Source organism: Pelobates fuscus, chromosome 5, assembly GCF_036172605.1.
Source record: "Pelobates fuscus isolate aPelFus1 chromosome 5, aPelFus1.pri, whole genome shotgun sequence".
Taxonomy (NCBI): Eukaryota; Metazoa; Chordata; class Amphibia; order Anura; family Pelobatidae; genus Pelobates; species Pelobates fuscus.
This window is the reverse complement of record NC_086321.1, coordinates 329378940-329400195: the sequence shown is the minus strand read 5'-3', so window position 1 is coordinate 329400195 and position 21256 is coordinate 329378940. Positions and strand designations below refer to the sequence as shown.

At 42.4% G+C, this 21256-nt stretch overlaps 1 protein-coding gene across 13 annotated transcripts in view; it reads left to right on the top strand.

Moving 5' to 3' along the window:
* Window positions 1–21256, top strand: part of PTPRT (protein tyrosine phosphatase receptor type T) — a 262100-nt gene that overhangs the window by 224631 nt on the left and 16213 nt on the right. For all 13 annotated transcript variants that reach the window (XM_063455671.1, XM_063455669.1, XM_063455672.1 and 10 more), the window contains 4 exons: window positions 19375–19462; window positions 20186–20262; window positions 20358–20394; window positions 21015–21112. In XM_063455671.1, coding sequence (XP_063311741.1) covers window positions 19375–19462; window positions 20186–20262; window positions 20358–20394; window positions 21015–21112 — 300 coding nt within the window. The remainder of the gene's footprint in view (window positions 1–19374; window positions 19463–20185; window positions 20263–20357; window positions 20395–21014; window positions 21113–21256) is intronic.

The window sequence follows — 21256 nt, the reverse complement described above, 5'->3', positions numbered from 1 at the left end:
CTTAAATGTCTCCTTTTTCTCAACCCATCATTTATTTCTTTATCGAGCTCTCATTTTTCCCCGTTCCATTTTCCTCTCCTCTTACCGTACACTAAAGTGGCCAGAGGACAAGGTTATCGGCTACTCAATTGGATGTGTCCATTTGCCACTCTTCGTAGATTCATTTTGGTGAACTGAACCAGAGTTAATGCCACCACAGTAAAAAAATGAACTACCTACATACTGTGATAGAATCGGCCAGGTTTACATGCCAAACCACCAGTTTATGTCAATGTGAGGCAGGCAGCAATTTACCGCATCATCTGCACTTTCTGACACTACAAGGAGCCCAACGTAGTGATACCGGAGAAACTGACGGAAGCGAAGCACAGAGAGATGGACACAGGTTTCTTCAGGAAGGAAGAGATTCTTTATTGGATCACCGATCGGGACTCAGAGGGACTAACGTCACCAAAATACCACAAGTTCTGAGCCCCGGACAATAGTGCAGGCTCCTTATATAGGCACATAACTCCTCCCATATTAAGCTCCACCCGCACATTCTCTTGACCAATCAATACAAATAAGAATTAACTTCCTGCTTGACCGCATGGCCTGTCCAGCACAATGGAGGAGGGGAATACTACATCCTGTATTCTTGCACATGCTCCGTACACTACTGATCGTATCTTGCCTCGTGCAACCAACTGATCGATACGTCAGCATATGCACGTACACATGCCACGTGGTAATCTCGGCCTACTAAATTTATTTTTACCGAGATTCCACCACATTCCCCCCTTTGATGCCTCTTGATATTTCACAATTACTTGAGGCATCACTTAACTTTAGTTTGCATACACCGCAAGTTACCTTGAACCAAACCAGACTTATCTTATGATGTGAATCTTCAACACTCATCTTCCTGCATTGGTTCTCCCTGATCTAGAGCCTCATATTTATATATTGCCATTATCTGTGCAGCAGCCTTCCTCTCTGCTATATTTTCTATCAGGCTTTGCACAGACCTAACTACTAAGGGTATAAGACACGGCAGGAGTAGACACAACATTAAAATCAGTAGGACTCCACCTACCACTGCCTTAAGCCCTCCAAACCACTCATACCAGCTACCAAACCAACTACTTGGATTGTACCCTTTCCATACCTGAGTAGGCACATGCGCTAGTTTAACCATATGGCTAGTAAGCTCAGCTATTGCTTGCCCTTCGTCATCTATTTGAAGACAGCAATTGCTCAGGTTAAACTTCCCACATACACCTCCCTCTACTGCCAAAAGGTAATCCAAGGCTAATCTATTTTGGTAGACTGCTGTCCTCATCCTGGTATTATGCTTCGCTAGAAGATTGAGCGCTTGTGATGTCTCGTTAGTAATAATCTCAACCACCGCCTGTAATCGTATAATACGGTTGAGCATATAAATAGGGGTTCTATAACCAAAGGTACCATCTTCTGCCCACGTGGCTGGCCCATAATAATCTATAATACGCTGGGGAGGCCATTCATTATCTTCCCAGGCACCTATCTCTATGGGTCCCCTTTTCTTCCTATGATTCACATCATACACTTTAACACCTAAAGTCTCACCTGTTTCAATCGGTAACAAGAAGAAGGATGGTTTGAGCATACCCAACACACATGCCCCTTCCCAGTCCTGTGGCAACTCCGAATAGGCTTTCTTACCACAGATCCAGTACAAATTTGCTGGGGCTCTCCAGGTAGATGTGATGGATAAATCAAACCACACATCCTTTAAATTGGCGTATCTAGCAAACGGGTTAGATGGTTCTGAGACATTTGAAGCCGACCACCAAGTTGTATTCTTTGTATCATCATCATAAGCTTTTTGCCTTAGACAAGTTAATTCTCCTACAGAAGTATTATACATTATTCCTTTCCTTGCTATGCAAACATAACCTATGATGGAGGTCTTTAATCTCCACTCAGATTTACCTCTAACGCTCATATGATAATCGGCTTGTGTAGATATTAATTGGTCAACTGCCTCAGAACCGCACATTACCTCCTTTGCTTCCCAAGGCCATTGGTCTCCCATGTTAGTACCTCAACACACATAGCAGTTGGTAACATTAAGACTACCGGCAATACTTTCAGCTAAATCAATGAACAGGTTTTTAGCATTATGGGGGATCTTATTATCTATACTCATCTCTTCATAAAAGGAATGGTATACTTGATGAGTTTGGGAGGATACCGTATCAGTCTCTATCCCTATAAACAATACTGTCCCAGGATCTAAACCCGTCCCGTATATTTGAAACCCAAATAAATTGCCATACTTGTCTAAGAACTTGTCGGGGTTATTTATAAGTATATGGACTGGATTGCATTCCATAGACTTACAATATGGGCTGGTAGGCAACTTAGTCACTATCATGTCTTTGTCTACTGTCTGTCCCCAAGTTGCCCACCCCACACAAGACCAATATGGGCAAAAGTTATAGTCTCTATTTGGGCATCTAGGACTCACATATTTATTTTTACTTCTGGGACAAATATATTTATCATTAGACCCATACGTCCTCTCCCATCTAAGATCCCCACATACATTCCACGGCTTTCTACCACTTGATATCGCTTTACACGCATCAAATAGCAGAACACCCGAAGAATGTACGGATTCTAACACCGTCTTATTAATTAGGGTCCCCTGAGGATCTCCATTCCTGAGAGTCAACCAAATTGTACGAGGTTGATACTCCGGACTGAAGCACTTAGGTTCTCCTACTCCTAAATGGCACACACTATATTCTATATTTAGGTATCTACATCTCGATACATCTCCTTTACACTCATATTGTGAATGCCAAATTAGGGTTTGGGAAATATGGTTACCTGTTCTTGTAGTCTTAATGCATACCTCACAGCTAGGAGTGTCGGTACCTCTACCTTCCTGAATATAAAAATACACATAAATAAACATTATCAAAAACACATCTTTCGCCGTCATCCTCAGTCTTCGTCCGTGCGAAGGCACCTCAGCTTCCAGGATGTAAGGGCTGCAGGGAATGGAGTTCTGCTCGTCTTCACAGGAGTCCCTTCGAGACTTTCCCTGGCTTATATACTATACGTCGGTGGGCGGACAGGCTTTATTATGGCCTTCTCACTCACGCACCAAATCCCTAAAATAATAAAATTTTGTAATCCACACAAGTTCCTCGTTACTCCGACTGAGTCGTGCGTTTTAACCGGATCTTGCAGGGATTCTCTGGATCTGCTGTAACTTGCCAAGAATCGACTGCTGCTGGTTTAACCCTGGAGTGATGTATCCACGGAGTCACTTCGGCTACTTTTATCGCTGTAGGGGTAGACAAAAGAACAACATAAGGACCTCTCCACTTGGGCCCTAACGGTACATTATTCCACTCTTTAATCCACACTTGGTCTCCTGGATGGTAACTATGAACAGGGGGATAAATATTCACAGGTAATCTATCTTGTACCCATTTCTGTACCTCCTCCATAGTCTTACCCAACTCTACAACCTGCTGCCGGGTAATTCCTTCTCCCAACTGACTCAAGTCCCCCCTTAAGTTACCAAGTACGGGAGGTGGTCGCCCATACATGATTTCAAAAGGAGAGAGGCCCATCCTTCTGGTAGGGGTACTGCGGATTCGCAATAGAGCTATGGGTAAGAGAACGTTCCACTTAAGTTGGGTTTCCTGACACATTTTGGCCAACTGATTCTTAATAGTTCTATTCATTCTCTCTACCTTACCAGAACTCTGGGGTCTATATGCCGTATGAAGCCTCCACTTTATACCAAGCATATGAGTCAGTTGTTGTAGGCACTGATGAACAAAAGCTGGACCATTGTCCGATCCTATAGAGCAGGGTAGTCCATATCAGGGTATTATTTCTCGTAGCAGGAATCTCACAACTTCTCCTGCTTTCTCTGTACGAGTAGGACATGCTTCTACCCAGCCTGAATAGGTGCACACAATTACCAACAGGTAACGATGTCCACCCGATTTAGGCATCACTGTGTAGTCAATTTGTAAATCGGACATGGGGAGTCCCCCCATAAACTGGACTCCTGGTGGCTTTACTGGTCCTTGTCTTGCATTATTTTTAGCACACGTTACACATCTTCGTACAATGGCCTGAGTCAAGTTGGACAATCTTGGTATGTAGAAATGTTTTCTGAGAGATTCTTCTGTGCTGTCTCTCCCAGAATGTGTCCCGTTGTGATAATTTTGGACAATTTCTACCGCTAGTGATGCTGGTATGACTATTCTTCCATCTTCTAGCTGATACCACTTGTTCTCCAAATACTTTCCTGGTTCAGTCTTTAACCACTCCTCTTCTTGAGCTGTATAAACTGGAGTCCATTGAGACAGTGGAGTTGGTATAAGAGCAGCTATATGCCCCACATATTCCTGTCTTCCTGATTCAGCAGCACGCTTAGCTGCACTATCTGCCATCCGATTTCCTTTGGTTACATCACCATCTCCTCTCAGATGCGCTCGACAATGTATGATACCGACTTCTTTCGGCTCCCACACTGCTTCCAATAGTTGTAGGATTTCAGCTGCGTACTTGATTTCTTTGCCTTCTGAATTTAGTAGTCCTCTTTCTTTATACAAAGCTCCGTGGGCATGAGTGGTTAAAAACGCATACTTGGAGTCCGTGTAGATGTTCACTCTTAAACCTTCAGCCAATTGTAACGCTCGTGTCAGTGCTATCAATTCTGCCTTTTGTGCTGATGTTCCTTTCGCCAGTGGCCGAGCTTCTATCACCTTGTCTATTGTTGTTACTGCATATCCTGCATAGCGGATCCCTTCTTTCACATAGCTACTGCCGTCGGTGTAATATTGAACATCGGGGTTCTGGATGGGAAAATCACGAAGATCTGGTCTACTTGAGAATACTTCATCCATTACTTCCAAACAATCATGTTGACTTTCAGTAGGTTGTGGCAAAAGGGTAGCTGGATTTAAGGTGTTTACAGTCTCTAAATGCACTCTTGGGTTTTCACACAACATTGCTTGATACTTAGTCATACGGCTGTTACTAAACCAATGATTTCCTTTGTAATCCAACAACGTCTGTACTGCATGTGGGACTCGTACATAAAGTTCTTGACCCAGAGTGAGTTTATCGGCTTCAGCTACTAGCAGGGCGGCTGCAGCTACGGCTCTTAGACAAGGTGGAAGTCCGCTGGCCACTGCATCCAGTTGCTTAGACATGTAGGCAACAGGTCTTTGCCATGATCCCAAGTACTGTGTCAATACTCCCACAGCCATTCTTCTTTGCTCATGTACATACAGGTAGAATGGTCGTGTGTGATCAGGTAGACCTAATGCTGGGGCACTCATCAAAGCCTTCTTCACATCTTCAAATGCCGTTTGCTGTTCTTGAGTCCATAAGAAGGGGTCGTGCTCTGTACCTTTGATAGCTGCGTACAGAGGTTTTGCCAGTATCGCATAGCTGGGAATCCATATCCTACAGAAGCCTGCTGCCCCCAAGAATTCTCGCACTTGTCTTCTATTCTTGGGTATCGGTATTTGGCACACAGCTTCTTTTCTCTCTGGCCCCATAATTCTTTGACCTTCAGAGATATGGAATCCCAGATATTTGACAGTTGGCAAACACAACTGAGCCTTCTTTCTAGACACCTTGTATCCTGCCTTCCAGAGAATGTGTAGTAGATCGTGCGTTGCTTGCTGACATATTTCTTTTGTAACTGCTGCTATCAACAAGTCATCTACATACTGTAACAATACACACTCTCCTGGGATGGACTCGAAATCCAGTAGATCCTGACTTAGAGCTGAACCAAATAGGGTAGGTGAATTTTTAAACCCTTGGGGCAGTCTTGTCCAAGTCATTTGGCGTTTTGAGCCCGTTACAGCGTTCTCCCATTGGAAAGCGAAAATACATTGACTTTCTGCGGCAATTCGGAGGCAAAAGAAGGCATCTTTGAGGTCTAAGACTGTAAAGTAAGTAGCCCCGCCCGGAATTAAAGCTAGCAGGTTATATGGATTGGGTACAACTGGATGTATACTAACAACCGCATCATTGACTGCTCTCAAGTCCTGCACAGGTCGATACTCATCTGTACCGGGCTTTTGAACAGGCAGCAATGGGGTGTTCCAGGGGGAAGTACAGAATTTTAGGATACCATACCGTATGAACTTATCCAGATAAGATTGGATGTTCTTCTTAGCCTTCTGCGGGATGTGATATTGTCTTAGGCTCACTGGATAAACCCCAAGTTTTAGTTCAATTTTAATAGGTGGAATATTGCGGGCCAGTCCTGGTGGGTTGTTCTCTGCCCAAACTCCTGGTATGTTGAATAAGGACTCATCACTCCTAGGGTTTTGGCTAGTCAACGCTGTATAAAGTCGCCACTCTTCTTCCTTTGGTACGGATAATGTCATAATACCTGAAGGTCCATTAAACTTTAAGGATGTTGTTCCATTTGGTAGGAACGTAATCTGCGCTTGTAATTTAGATAGCATATCACGTCCCAGCAATTGGACTGGACATTCAGGCATATAAAGGAATTGATGTTTTACTACGTGGCCTCCCAATGTACAGAGTCGACTTTTAAGAACCGTTTTTTCAGCACTTCTTCCAGTTGCTCCTATTACAGTAATAGTCCTTCCAGATGGAGGAGCAACTAGATTAGTCACCACTGAATGTTCAGCACCAGTGTCGATCATGAACGCACTCCTTTTTCCCCCTATTGATACATCGACCATAGGCTCCGCTCGACCAAGGGGGATGGAGCCCGGTCGGTATCAATAGTCCTCCATGACCGTGTCAGCCAATCCTACAAAGTCCCTGCCTTCTCTATCGCGGGACCTTTGCGCTGCTGGGAAATACCTATCTTCCCTAACACTTCCTCTGTTCCCATTGCTCCCTCTATTACCATTACTCCCTCCGGGGCCTCCTCTACCTCTCGCTCTGCCTCTAAAGTTTCCATAACCTGTCCTAGGTCTGTCTCTCTCACACTGTTCTCTTCGAGGACACTCATTTCTCCAATGCCCTTCTTCCCTACAGTATGCGCACTGATTTCTACTTAGAGGTTCCTCATTCCACTTACTATCGCCTCTATCTGGGCCCCGTCTATCTACGCCTGCGATCGCTACCGCTAGCATGTCTGCCTTTCTACGCATCTTGCGCTCTTCCTCTTTCTTACTTTCTGTTTCCCTATTCATATACACCTTATTCGCTACCTCCATTAGTTGGGTGATGGACATACCTGCAAACCCTTCTAACTTCTGTAGCTTGCGCTTAATATCTCCGTAAGCTTGGCTGACAAAGGCGGAGTTCACCATTCGGGAATTATCTGCGTCTTCCGGATTAAAGGGGGTATACAAGCGGTATGCCTCCAATAATCGGTCATAAAAGACACTGGGCGCTTCATCACTTTTCTGAATCACCTCAACTGTCTTCGACATATTAATGGCTTTCTTTCCTCCGGCTTTCATGCCAGCAATTATAGCGTCTCTATAGGCTCTGAGTTGAACCATATCAGCACCATTTACATTCCAATCGGGATCGGTGTTGGGATAATGTGTTGCGGCCCATGCTGATGGATTGGCTTGGTTTAAAGTGCGGGCTTTATCCTCTAGCGCTTTAATGGCCGCTTGATTAATTCTTGTCCTTTCCTCATTGTTAAACAAAGTCATTAATAACTGCTGGCAATCAGCCCATGTCGGGTTATGTGTCTGTACTATTGAGGTGAACAGATCAGTCATAGCTTGTGGTTTCTCAGTATACGAGGAATTGTGGGTCTTCCAATTTAAGAGATCGGTTGTCGTGAACGGGACATATACGAAGACTGGGTCAGCATGTGCCATTTGGCCTGCGGCATCGATATAGGCTGACCCGGGATTCAGACGAAGAGGCATCTGATAATGTTTTAATTGTTGGGTACCGGTCAGTTGTCGGGTTTGTATGGGGCTACGTAGAGGGGCGTCAGTTAGAGGTTCCAGTCGGGGAGAAATAGGGCATGAGGATGTGGGAGCTTGGTTTTGGGAAAAGGTAGTAAATAAAACACTTCGAGCCGAGCTAGAAGAAGCTTGAGCGGAAGTCTGAAGTGGCGCCAAATCAGGATATTCGGATCTAATGGGGGTTGGCTCTGATTCCGGAAGGGGAGATTTAGTACGAGAGGGGGTGGATTCTGTACTGGAGGAGGAAGCGGAAGTGGATGAGGGCAATGAGGGAAGGGTTGCAGGACTTCCTGCATTTGCGTCACTTCCTCTTAAAGGAAAGTAAGGGGGCGGCAAAGGGATCTCGGACTCAGGGGGCGTGTCCAAAATGGGCCTAACACCAGTCCTAGTGGACAAACAAGTCCTAGCCACCATGAGGCGACATTGCTCCTCGTGGCATGTCTGAATCCATTTTGGCGAGTCATTTACGGCCTGTCTCCAACAATCAATATAAGGAAACTGGCCGTAAAGTTCAGGCCTACCTGATACAGCCACGTGTAAGCGCTGTACCAGAGTTGGATCCAAACTGCCACGTGGCGGCCATGCCGCAACCAAAGTAGGCCACTCCCTAGTACACAAAGTGACCAAACGTACAGGAGACATTTTAACCCCAAAATCACAAGTTTTGAATCCCTTTTTAAAATTCTTCACCATACAACCTAAGGGATCCGGAATTGTTGACTGCGACGCGCCCATACTTATCAATGGAACGTCGCTGACAACGAATACTATGCACGCGCACTATTCGACAATCACACCCGTTTCCTCTGGCAACAGCACCACGTGGTACAGTTACCAAGTGAAACGTATACAATAACACAATAAACACTCAGGGAATTCCCGTACACACACAGCTGTTACACCAGTCACTAGATAATCAATATTATGCCCTTTGGCGAAACTATACAGTCACCCACGCTATAATTCTCTATATACGAATTACCCGTCTATAACACACCCCAGTAACATCGTCTTTTACAAACAGCGGTTACAGTACGGTTAGCATAGGTCAAAGCACAATTTAAGGTCACAATACAATTATTAGTGGTTATGGTGTTAAACATGCAATAGACGACAATGATTAGTACTTATATACAGTGTCAGTAAATATACAGGGTTATGGTACCGTGCACTATAATACAGCAACACACTATTAACACTCTCGCTAGACGGCTGAGCTCGCGCTATCTAACAAGATATAAACTTTACTAAACAATCTTTATCACATTTACAATTCCCAACTAAACTATTGACCAGTACCTTGAATGGACTACCAAAAACAATCTACATACGTTTTGGTTAGCCACACTGCCCAAGCACCACATATAGCGAGCTAGAGGACCGAATTTACACAGACGCCTCTTAGTCGATTACTATCAAAAATCTAGTGGGTTCCAAATTTACACGCCTTCCCACTTAGCCAAGATAGGTTGAGAGCTAGCGAACCGAATTTACACAGACGCCGCTTAGTCTCCCGGTCCCTCCGACCTAGCAAACAAAATATACACCCTAGAACGCTAGTCTAGACAAGACACCGGTGTCCGGCTAGGGCTATTTACACCAGAGCCCCGCCTGACTAACAAAATCAAACGGTCTGACTAAAGAGCGTTCGATCGAGCGGTGCGCCTTCGCTCCTTCCCTCCGACAGAGGGGGCAGATTCCATACACAATTCAAACCCCTGATGGGCCTACCGCACAATCGGTATACCCCTAGTGGGTCTGCCGTCTAAAACAGCAGTTGTCTTACCTCCTCGTTCCTGAACCTGAGTTCACACTCATCGACGGGGACACCCCAGCACTTCTTACGTAGAGGCCGATGATCTCCTGGACAACAGACCAGTGGCGCCGAGACGAAGGGAGGTCCACGCAGAAGTTCAGGGGTGCAGCCGTAGAGAACGTGGGCAAAGATAGACCGTCTCACGCCTCTGCCTCTCAGCTACCGTTGAACGATGAGCTTCCCGGCCAATGCACCAAATGATACCGGAGAAACTGACGGAAGCGAAGCACAGAGAGATGGACACAGGTTTCTTCAGGAAGAAAGAGATTCTTTATTGGATCACCGATCGGGACTCAGAGGGACTAACGTCACCAAAATACCACAAGTTCTGAGCCCCGGACAATAGTGCAGGCTCCTTATATAGGCACATAACTCCTCCCATATTAAGCTCCACCCGCACATTCTCTTGACCAATCAATACAAATAAGAATTAACTTCCTGCTTGACCGCATGGCCTGTCCAGCACAATGGAGGAGGGGAATACTACAGGAGGTTATTTAGTGGCTCCAATGGCTGAGAGAGTTTAGTCCACCTGCCAAGTCAAGGCAAAGCTTTCAGGTGGGTCCTACACTGACCTTTCACCTTGCTTCCTTGAGCTTCTTGCAAAAATATCTCGAATTAGTCCGTTTCTAAGCCCAGTGCTTGCTGAAGGCAGTAAGGCGGTGGTGGCTATCTGCTGGCACTGCAGACACTATAAGCTACATTTTCATGATAAACCCGCAGCCAATTGACTGGCAGAGTAATATGGAAAAAGCTATACAACAGCTGCAATGCCAAAGGTTAGCCATCACTCCAATAGGGCTCAACTTGGGACAGATTAATACAGCTGTATACGGCTAAGAAATTTGCCATGTACTTGCAATTGGGATGCACTCAAGTACACTAGACCTGCCCGCAGACATCATTGTCCAAACATTGTAGCAAAAACCCTGGCTTTTGAATCAGCCCTCTAGAGGCCATAGCCTGGCTGTGGCTTATGCTTTGTCCACAGCTTTCCTGGAAAACATCCTGTATTTTAAAACAGACTAGAAGCTGCCCTTGGCAGGCCTTTCTATACATTTTGTTCTAGCTTGGGTAAATGTGTAATGCTTTGCACGCTGTACAGCTCTACAGTCTACCTTGCTGCTTTGGAACTATTGATGTTAATTATGGTTTAAATGGTTTAAATGGAAATCTTAACCATTGTCGACCCACTACTGAAAATTTTTGGATAGACTTTTGGTAGATGGTGTTAGATGTACTTAATAAGATCTCATTCTTCCCTTATCTTAAGTGTTTGTACACTGTACTACAACACACTTTCCACTCTTTTTCATTTTCCCCTCATCCCGGGTTACTGCACATCAGTTATTACGGATTACGAGATTAAAGGATTATTCACTAATGTGAGAATTGTCAGGAATTCAAAAGGAATTTCAAATTTACAGCCAAATAGTCGAACTGGAAACATCTCCAAGCCTTAAATTTCAAATTCAGTTTAGTAAATAGCCCTGATGAACTCATCTTCATCCGTCTGCCGAGGGCTGTACTAATACGAATCCTAGTGCATAAAAGGAGTTAGAACAGCACCAGGCTAGTGGTAAAAAGAACTGCACATGTGATCATCTCTGTTTTGTAATAATAATTAAAAAAAAAAATTACAATTATTTTTCTTTATCAAACCATTGTACATGTAAAAAAAAAATAGTAATACAAACAATAGTGCTCTCTGTTATACAACATTAGAATCTTTAAAAAAAAACACCATAACCACTACAGCAGGGGGAGACAAGCACCATAGCACCCTTTACACCATAAATGCACTGTAGTGGTTATGGTGCTTTTTTTCAAAAACGCTCCCACCAAAATATGTTTATATATAGTGGTTTACTATGACATGGCGATTTATTGATCAGTTTTCACAATTTTTAGTACTAGAAGAAGTAATATATATATCTCCGTGATAGAAAGTTTTAATAAGTTTCATGTATAAGGCCCCTCGCTCTGCTAACTCTTAGTTTGTTTCACTGATTTCCCATTGCTTTCATACTACACAATCACACCCCCACCGAATAATGGTTGTTTTATTCCCTTTCTAAATGAGATGAATCCACATTGATTTTATCCAGTGCCCCTAGGCTTAGAGTACCACCCATCTTATGAGACCACGCAAAGTGGGATAAATCAATCCAGGCAGAGCTCAGTATGCACAGATAAAAATGAACATATATTGTCTTATAACAATGTAATTAAGCTCAGTGTGCATTAATAAGAGCAAAACTGTCGGCATATACAAAAATAATGTCATTGAAGCGTTATGGAGATATAAACGAAAGTCTATGAATATCCCAAGTAGCAAATAGAAACACACAAAATTAAGCCCTGCGCTCAAACTCCCACAACACCTGGGCAGCAGCAATGGCTATAGTATTCATCAGCCCAAATTAAATGGAATACCCTAATATATATACTACAGAGTTATATTTTACATGACATTATTTCAAATGCGAGTGGAGGCAGGCCAGAGAACACTATACCATAGATTGCCTTTAGAATATGACCTGCCTCCTGAAATAACAGGCAGATCATGTAATATATAGCTATAAGTTGAAATATACACATTAATATTTACAATAATTGTATCTCCTCACGTGTAATTCTTTATAACAGTGGAGACACTTATATTTTTCTCTGTAAATAAATATTGATTTTGACAATGATTATTACCCCTTATTTGACATTTAACTCCTCCATCTGCTTTCTAGATTTTCCTTGCAGAATCTCTGTAATTACTTGATTTACAACGTAGAACCTCAAGCCATCACGTATCGTAGGTCGGGTAGAGTTCTGGGAGTTTTAGTCCACTAAGGGCTGAAAACCCAGGCTATAGTCCATTTAGTCTGAGTTTCTCTTTTCCTTCACGTCCCAAGACCTTTCTAATTTTCCTGCTCTTTTTTTTTTTTTTCCACTCCTCGTTTCTCCCTTTCTGTTTGATACCTGCCGCCGTCTTCCTCCTTTATTTTCTATTACTATTCTCCTTTTTCTCCTGCTCGTTCTTCTTTAGTCCTAAATTCTTCATGTCTCCCTGCTTTCTTCCAGCGCTCCACACCCCACCCTGCATTTCTCTCTCTCTCCATTCTCTCTCCATCTCTTTCCCCCCAGTAACTCCGCATTACAGAATAACTTTATAAATATGTATCAGTTGGTCCTCACCAGCGCTTCTATTCGAAGATATTGAGGGAATTAATGGAGGGGAAATTTCAGCACAAACCGCGCATTTCTTTGCTTACAATCAGAACCGATTCAGAGGCTTCAGCTGCATTTATTCGCTGCCCGAATTCTATTTGTTGTCAAGGAAACTGGGCTTAGAAAACCATGATTGCTTATGCTCTCTTTGCGGCGTTCACACAGCGTGCAGACATCTTTATTACTGGGCCTTAAATATATGTCATGGATTCTGTACGGTCAATGCTGCAAGAGGATCAGTGACATTTTGTTCTGTGTCACAAAGCATGAAAGCACAAACATTTGTATACAGCGGTCCCAGCCCTGTGGGACCGTGATTGTAACTTGCAATTTACAGCACACAGACAGAGGTGTACAACCCCTGCATTACCAATGACAGGACCCCAAAATTACTTTTACTGAAAGTCTGTGTCTGTTGAAATGTCAGATTAGCTTAAGTCATCTATAATTCCTAGCAAACCAAGACAATGTTAGCGATGAATATAATTCTAACAGTCTACATATTAACCACTGAATGTTTAGAACTGAAGTATCACCTGATTTAATGAGCAGTGCACATAAGAGGGCATGCAACTTGATGAATTTGTAGCCGATTTTTAACTCTTCAAAAGATAAAGAAACCTATGGTTTAGGCATCCATCCAGTTAAATGACGTTGGCCCTAGGGCACGTGTAATAGCTGCATTCAGTGGTCAAGTAAAATAATCAAGTAGATAGTAAAACGACATTACAAGTAAATGTACACTTCGCCAGACCAGAGCAGATAAGTGCAAATCCTAAACGTACCTCAATTCTAATTCCATCTTCAATAATACAAATGCAGATAAGGACAAACTTGAACGAAGCCATTTATAAATGTTAACTTCCATACAAAAAAAAATAGAGGCAGATAACAGAAAATCAACAACGCACAGAAATGTAAATTTCAACGGAGAGACGGTGCATTCGACCTTGTGTAGATAAAGGAGGAAGTCTGCAAACTAAATCGAAGCCTTAATATGGCAACTATTATTTATGTATATGTATAATATACGAAAAATCCCTCCCGACATTGTGACCATCCAAGAAACCTATCTGCAATATGCAAACTCTCCAATAAATAATCACATATTGCTTGGGGCTATTCCACTGCAGTGTATTTGGGTGTAACAAATTATAGCATAAATTTTACAATAATTTTAACTTTCTCCTCCGTTCTAAGCTTTGGAGGCACATGCTTGCAGTCTAACTAGCCATAAAGATATTCATCTATAGAATATATTGACATAATGTATTTATCTATATGAACCTGGAATACATATCTTCAAAGTCCTTGATTTTAAGCTAATCCAGGGCTTGCGTGTTCAGATAAGGTGGGCAATTTCTGAGTTCCTTGTTGAATACGGGCCAGGGCCAGACTAACTTGTCACGTGCCTGTAGGCATGGATTTTTAAGCCCCCCAATAAACGGCAGATAAAGGAAGTTTGATGAATTTATTAAAGGAAAATGATAGTGTTAGGATCACTAAACTTTATTCCTAACACTACAGTGTTCCTCTACTTCCGCACCCCCAGCCATGAATGGGTTTAAAAAAACTTTAGTCACTTACCTGACCTCAGCACTAAGGTCTTTTGGCGCTGAATAGGGCTTGTCTGATGTCAACGCAATCTAATGTGCATGCATAGCGAATGTTTAATGCATATTAGGCATTCCCAATAGGAAAGCATTAACTCTTTCCTATGTTTTTTTTTTTTTGCAAAATCGTGAGGACGTCCAGCATCGTTTCACAGAGTTAAACTCCGTGAAACTTAAGCAATCACATCTAATGGCTGTCCGGTAGAAAGTCACTAGGGGCAGCCTTAACCATGCAATGTAAACATTACAGTTTTTTTTGTTTTTTTTTAAACTGACATGTTTTACACTGCAGTCTTAAAAAGGACAGGGTCACTGCACCTGGCCAACTTCAATGAGATTAACTGGTCTAGGTGCATAGAGTGTCCCATTAACTGGACGTGGCAGACATAATAACATCTATTGGCCACTGATAACTGCATATATATATAATATGTGTATGCATATGTCTATTTTTATGGTATTGTAAAGCGCTGCGGAATTTGTTGGCGCTATAAATATAATAATCATAATAATAATAATATGCTGTTTGAATCTCTAAAAATAATGCATGCATTTACTATATTCAAAGATAAAGTTAGAAGTGGTTAGGATAATGAGGGGTTTAAGGTTAGAAAGGGGGAAAGAGTTTAATGTCAGAGTTTAAATAGGGGTTTAAGAGGGGTTATATTTTTGTATTGGGTACAGGGGGTGTTTAGTTTTAAAGAGGTATTAAACCTACGATTAAGGTAAATAGTTTCTTATTTGAAGCAGGGCTGATCCTAGGGTCACAGATGCCTAGGTGCAGAAACCTTTTTTTTTTTTTGGAGCCCCCAGGTGGGCATGGTCATCTTTACTAAGTCCTCTCCTTAGCAAATGCCCACACACGCATGTTTCTATGGCCATGAATCCACTCTCAGTGTATAATCCCCACCCCTTTTTGTAATCAGACACACAGTAACAGTCACACACACTCATTGACAAACGCACACTGATAGACACACTCACAGACACATTTACTTACTGATAGGTACACATAGATACACTCACAAATTAATCTTATTTCTTGTTTAATATTTTTGGAGGTCAATCCAGCCTCCCTCCCTGGAAGTCTCCCTTCCTGCTTCTCACCACTCCCTCACACGCTTAGTGATGCTGGGGCTGGAATTACATCATATGAGCTGCATACCTCCTGCTTCTTCTCCCTCCTGGCTTGGTATACATCGTCTCAGAAGGCACCTGCCGTGTGGGGTAGGCAGGTGCCTACTCTGCCTTACTGAATAGGTTCCTGCTCCAGGGAGAGCCCTAAGGTAGCAAAGTTCAACATTCTATGCCTTTTCAAGTCCTCTCAGCCTCCTATCATTGATAACAGAGATGCAGGAGTGGTTATACAACGTATAATTACTCAATGCTGTCCTTGCTCCTCCGGTAAGGCATTTCCTGTGTGATACGCTGTTAGTTGACAGATGGGAAGTCAGCCGATTTACTTCCTGTCCAGCCTCACACACAGACACTGGAGGAGCTGGGACAGCACTGAGTTTTACACCCTCTAAAACTGTTCCTGCAGCTATGATATTAAGCATATGAGTCTAACTGGACTACAGTGTCAGTGTACCTTGTGTTGTAGCACAGGCTGTGCCACAAGCTGGCATCATAAAGCAAGGGATTGGGGACATACCAAACCATTCTCCTCTTGTTCCCAGCGATTTCCACGCCGGCCGCGGTAGCTCCACCCCTTTTTATGTGCGCCGACGTTCATAACGTTAATGACGTCACGGCCCGCCAAAGCATTTGAATTCAAATGTTTTGGAGGCGTGACTACAGACCAAGGAACATGGTACTTAAGGGATGCTCAGGGAAAGACTCAATGCCCTGTAGTGGTTCTTCTTAGTCCCAATACTGTGTTTCTTGTCCCGGTTTCTGGCATGGTTATCTCGAATTTTGACTTTTGGCTGTGTTTGACAAATCTCCCTTCTGTATACCTTTGACCTTGGCTCTTGTAATCTTGCTGTTCCTGATTTACTGCATCCCTGACCTTGGCTCGTTTATCATTACTCTCTGTTCTTGTGACATTAGTCCGGCCATTCTAAGGTCCGGTATACATTACTATTCTGTTACACTCTGCGTGTAGGATCTACTGTTATTCCTGACATACAGGCCATGGCTCCCCACCAGCCCACTTGATCTCCAAAAACGGCACATTATATGTGCTGAGAACAGGTGCCCTCTACAGGACAGCTGCCTACTCTGCTTAATGGGAAATCCAGCCCTGTTAGAGTTGGTTCAACTTGTACCCTATCAGGGTTATTCACTGAAGTGTAACTTGTTGGGAAATCGAATGTGAATTTCATATTTAGCTGAATTGAATACAACGCAGGCTTAATGTTTTCCAATTTGGCTATTTTGGCATGAAATGTTAATTCATGACAATTCACACTTTAGTGAATAACTGGAGTTTAGTGAATAACTAAGAGTTATGTATATAGGGTAATTATGTGAGATAAAGTTCTATAAATTGAACAATTAGCAGGAACATTCCGTTGGTTTCCATAGTGACTGCTCCTCTTTTAGAACTTTGCCCCAAAAATGAGTCTTGTTTAAGCATTGAGGTTTTAGTATCTCCCGTGCTGTCATTTTATGTCAGTATTCTACTAATGATTACATCAAAACCCCTTGGGAATAATTTTCGAGTCCAACTTATTATGTCTACACTTGTAACATAGATAAGTGCTTATTATGACTGATGTTGGATACTGCAGTATAAAGTCTGTGCTAGTTTCTTGACGGCCACGCCACCATGTTGATAACCGACTGGACTTGTGATGTTACGAAGCTGGCATGTTTCCTGCTGACATCATCTTTGGCATCTCTGTATCACCCTATCCCGGTGAGACTTCAGATGCTTCAAAGTCTTTGAAATAAACTGCAGCCTCCAGCTAATCGCAGATAAGGTGATTTGCATAATTTTAGAACTATTTGAAGCCATCACACATGCTAAACGTTAAAGAATATCCTCCTTATCAGATTGGAAAGTGATTCTCGAATCTGCGATAGAACTCTGCAATGGCCGTGGCACAATTAAAGGGGATAATAAGTAAATATTTTTAGTCTCGTCTGTCTTGACACACAGGGCAGGTCATTTTCTCGATGCTGGGATAAAATCTGCAATGTAAGAACTTTTATGTGGGTTAACAGTGGGGAAAATTTAGTAGGCGAGAAATATTTAGGGAATGATTTAAGCGTACAAAAGAACAAAAAAAAAAAGGCAGGTTGGCAGAGATGAGAAGTGGAAAATGCTAAGAAAAATTGGTTCAGAGATAGGGCAGGTGGGCTAGACAAAGAAAAGATGACCAAGAGAAAAGCTATTTCAAGAGAAGAATCCAAAGGTGTAAAAATTCTGAAGGCATATCTCTAAACCACGAGCTGACAAAAGGCCCCCCCTTGCAACCCCACTGTTTGATAATACTGTCTGTTTTCCGTTGGATGCTTTGAAGTGGGATGGAAATGAGCTGTTACTGCTCACGGCATCTCTGCTGGGAGATTAGCCGCTATTAGGATGCTGATTCCTTTAAAGGCAAATAGACCTCTGATCAAAGCAGTCGTCCCAATTAACCGCTCATTACCTGTCTATCCCCATAAAGAGAATACGCCACCAATAACACAAAGCATTCTGCAAGGTTGTGTCTTCTGTGCCAGCTGACAGTCATGTTAACCAATTTGCTGCTTTAGAGAGACAGAAAAGGGAGGAGGCAGAGCGCAAAAAAAGGTGCTTTGAAAACTAAAAGTATAAAAGAGTGGTGACGGTAAAGGGGGTGATTGTTTTGGAAACAATATAGCGTTTCAGGGTGGTGGATGCATAGAAGAGCATCCAGGCTGAGGCAACAAAATTATACATCTACACATAATGACATAACAGGAAACAAGACAAAATGACCAGATCCATTGCACATGTTTGAGGTGCAATATACGGACCTGGCTTTATCCCCCCCCCCCCCAAAATTATTTATTTTGAGTTTAGTTTTCAACATGTACAAAGAGAACAGAAATGGTAAAACATTTTGTTAGGACAGGATAAAACCAGACTGTGCAATTGTCAATTAGGTATACATGTTGTTACAAGGGTTTGATGGCGTATGGGTCCCCGGTTTTGGGGACGATGCTCAGTCTATTAGCCAAGGCTAATTTGTGGGCCTTGCGCCTGATTCCAGCCACAGATGAGAAAAGGGAGATGTGTATTGTAGGAAAATACATATGAGATTTCTATAAAATGTAGTGTGATATCCAATTTCCTGTTATGGGAAACAGAGTGTGGAACTGGCTTTCTTAATGATCATTATGCAGTGGTATAAGTTGTATCATAAAGTTAGAATGCATACATTAGTAATTATGCCTCACAGTTTGAAACCGAATTTCAGCTACTTAACCTGTCTGATATTGGGTATGTGTTACTCTTCTGTAAAACAATGTCTGATACTGGGTATGTGCTATTGTTCTGCAGTGCAAAGATACTGAGTATGAATTGCTGCTTTAAAGAAACCTGTGTGATACAGAGTATGAGTTACTGTTCACGGTTTGATAGAGAATATAAAAAGTTACTTTCCTGGAAAGCCTGTTGGAGAATATAAGTTACTTACTTTCCTGCAAAGCCTGTTTGATTCAGAGTATGAACTACTTTTGTGTAGAACAATTTTTGATACCGAGTAATAGCTACTCTGCTATATAACACTTTTTTGGGGGAGGGGGATCCCACCGATTTTAGATTTAAGTAGAGTTCTATGCTCACTGTGTGCCTTCGTAATTTTGTTCTCTTTACTAATAGGCACTCCCTGAGGGACAAACTGCATCCTGGGATACTGCCAAGGAAGATGAGAACCGTAATAAAAACCGTTATGGAAATATTATATCATGTAAGTGGGAAATATGGGGGAGCAGGCAACATTTTCTTTTCTCTAGCTAACAATATTATGTCTTAAAATCTACTGCTTTCCTGTTCTAATTTCCTTCATTGTATCTTCTTCTGGTCCCACAGAAGAAGATATATTTTCCACCTGATGATTTTACCATTGATTACATTAACACAATAAGACACATTTTTAATATTACTAGGTGAAAAACCAGCGCATTCACATTTTGAAGGTTTTGTTTTTTATGCCTTAAAGGAAGATCATGAATGCTGACAGTGGCAGAGAAAATAGTTTGGGGGGGGGGAAAGGTGCGCTCCTACACCTCTTTTCATGTACAGTGGGAGCAACACATTTGTGAACTTGAGGGGAAAAAATGCAACGGAAACATAAAATAGGCACAATAACGAATATTTTGGTGCAGTAAGGAAATAAAAAAAATAGGTGCAAATAGAAAATGCAAAACAAGAGCCTAGAAGTGAGCACAGCACTTTTTATACAAAACTCCTTTTGTTTTTTGCCCTCTGTCATCATGGGAACCACTCTATCTGTCCTACACGTCTATCTCCCCTAGAGCAGAGACTGTGACTTTATTTATAGCTTTGCCATTGGTGACATGTGGCATTGACCGACAGAACACATCATGGGCTGGACACATTTCTGACTCTTGCTCGTCAGTTAGTAACTCAGAGTACTTGTAACAAGAATTTTCTGTGTCTCTTTCCCCAGATGATCACTCTCGGGTGCGACTCCAGCAGATAGATGGGGACCCTCACTCCGATTACATCAACGCTAACTATGTGGATGTAAGTCACCAAGATAAGATGGTCAATGCAGACTGTTTATACATCACAAAACCAGCCTCTTTCCTTGCTCACTTGCTTTACTGCTTGTTTTCCAGGGTTACCATCGTCCTCGACACTACATTGCTACACAAGGTAAGAGGTCATTGAGCCACTGTGGCAGCAGAGACGATGGTAGAAAGTAGTCTGCTCATTCCTGTATGAGTAACCTTGTAGAATGAGGGTACATGATACAAGAACTAGCTCTCCTACTCTAAGAACAGCATACAGACTGAGGTTAGAACTCCAGCTTCTAGTATCTCATGCAGGAGAAGATAGATGAGAAGATCGTCTCCACTAACAGCAAATATATAAAATAATCTCATGGTAATCAACACGTCTACTATTGCTACACAAAACACCTATTGCAAGTGTCCATGGGACAGCGTCATTTGCACCATTTCGCCAACTATAGGCCAGCTCCTCAGAGCTTTGATGTCTAACTCCTACAATACAGGCTACACAATGAACTCCTAAATAGAATACTTATATTTCAATACATACAAAATGCTAAAAAGTACCTTCTTACAAAATATATAATTATGGGGCAGAGACAGAAAATGTAGACCTGCAGTACCTTAATACAAGCAAGCGTAGTAGTGGTGCAAAGACAGAACATCCCTCTGAAAAGTTCTACATGGAAGGGACATAAGAGATTCTAACGATCACAACAATCTGTTGTTGATTTCCATTTCCTATCACTTTGCACTTCCCAGGTCCCATGCAGGAGACAGTAAAGGATTTCTGGAGAATGGTCTGGCAGGAGAACTCCATCAGCGTGGTCATGGTGACAAACCTCGTAGAAGTGGGACGGGTGAGAAAACCATTAAAAATATAGGGTTACGCTACTTAAAGAATAACAGACAAGTTAATCAAATGAAGGCATTCTTAAACGGCTGGTATGCTCCATATTTATGTTTGTATACTTGTATAGCAACAGTGTTTATACACAATAAGA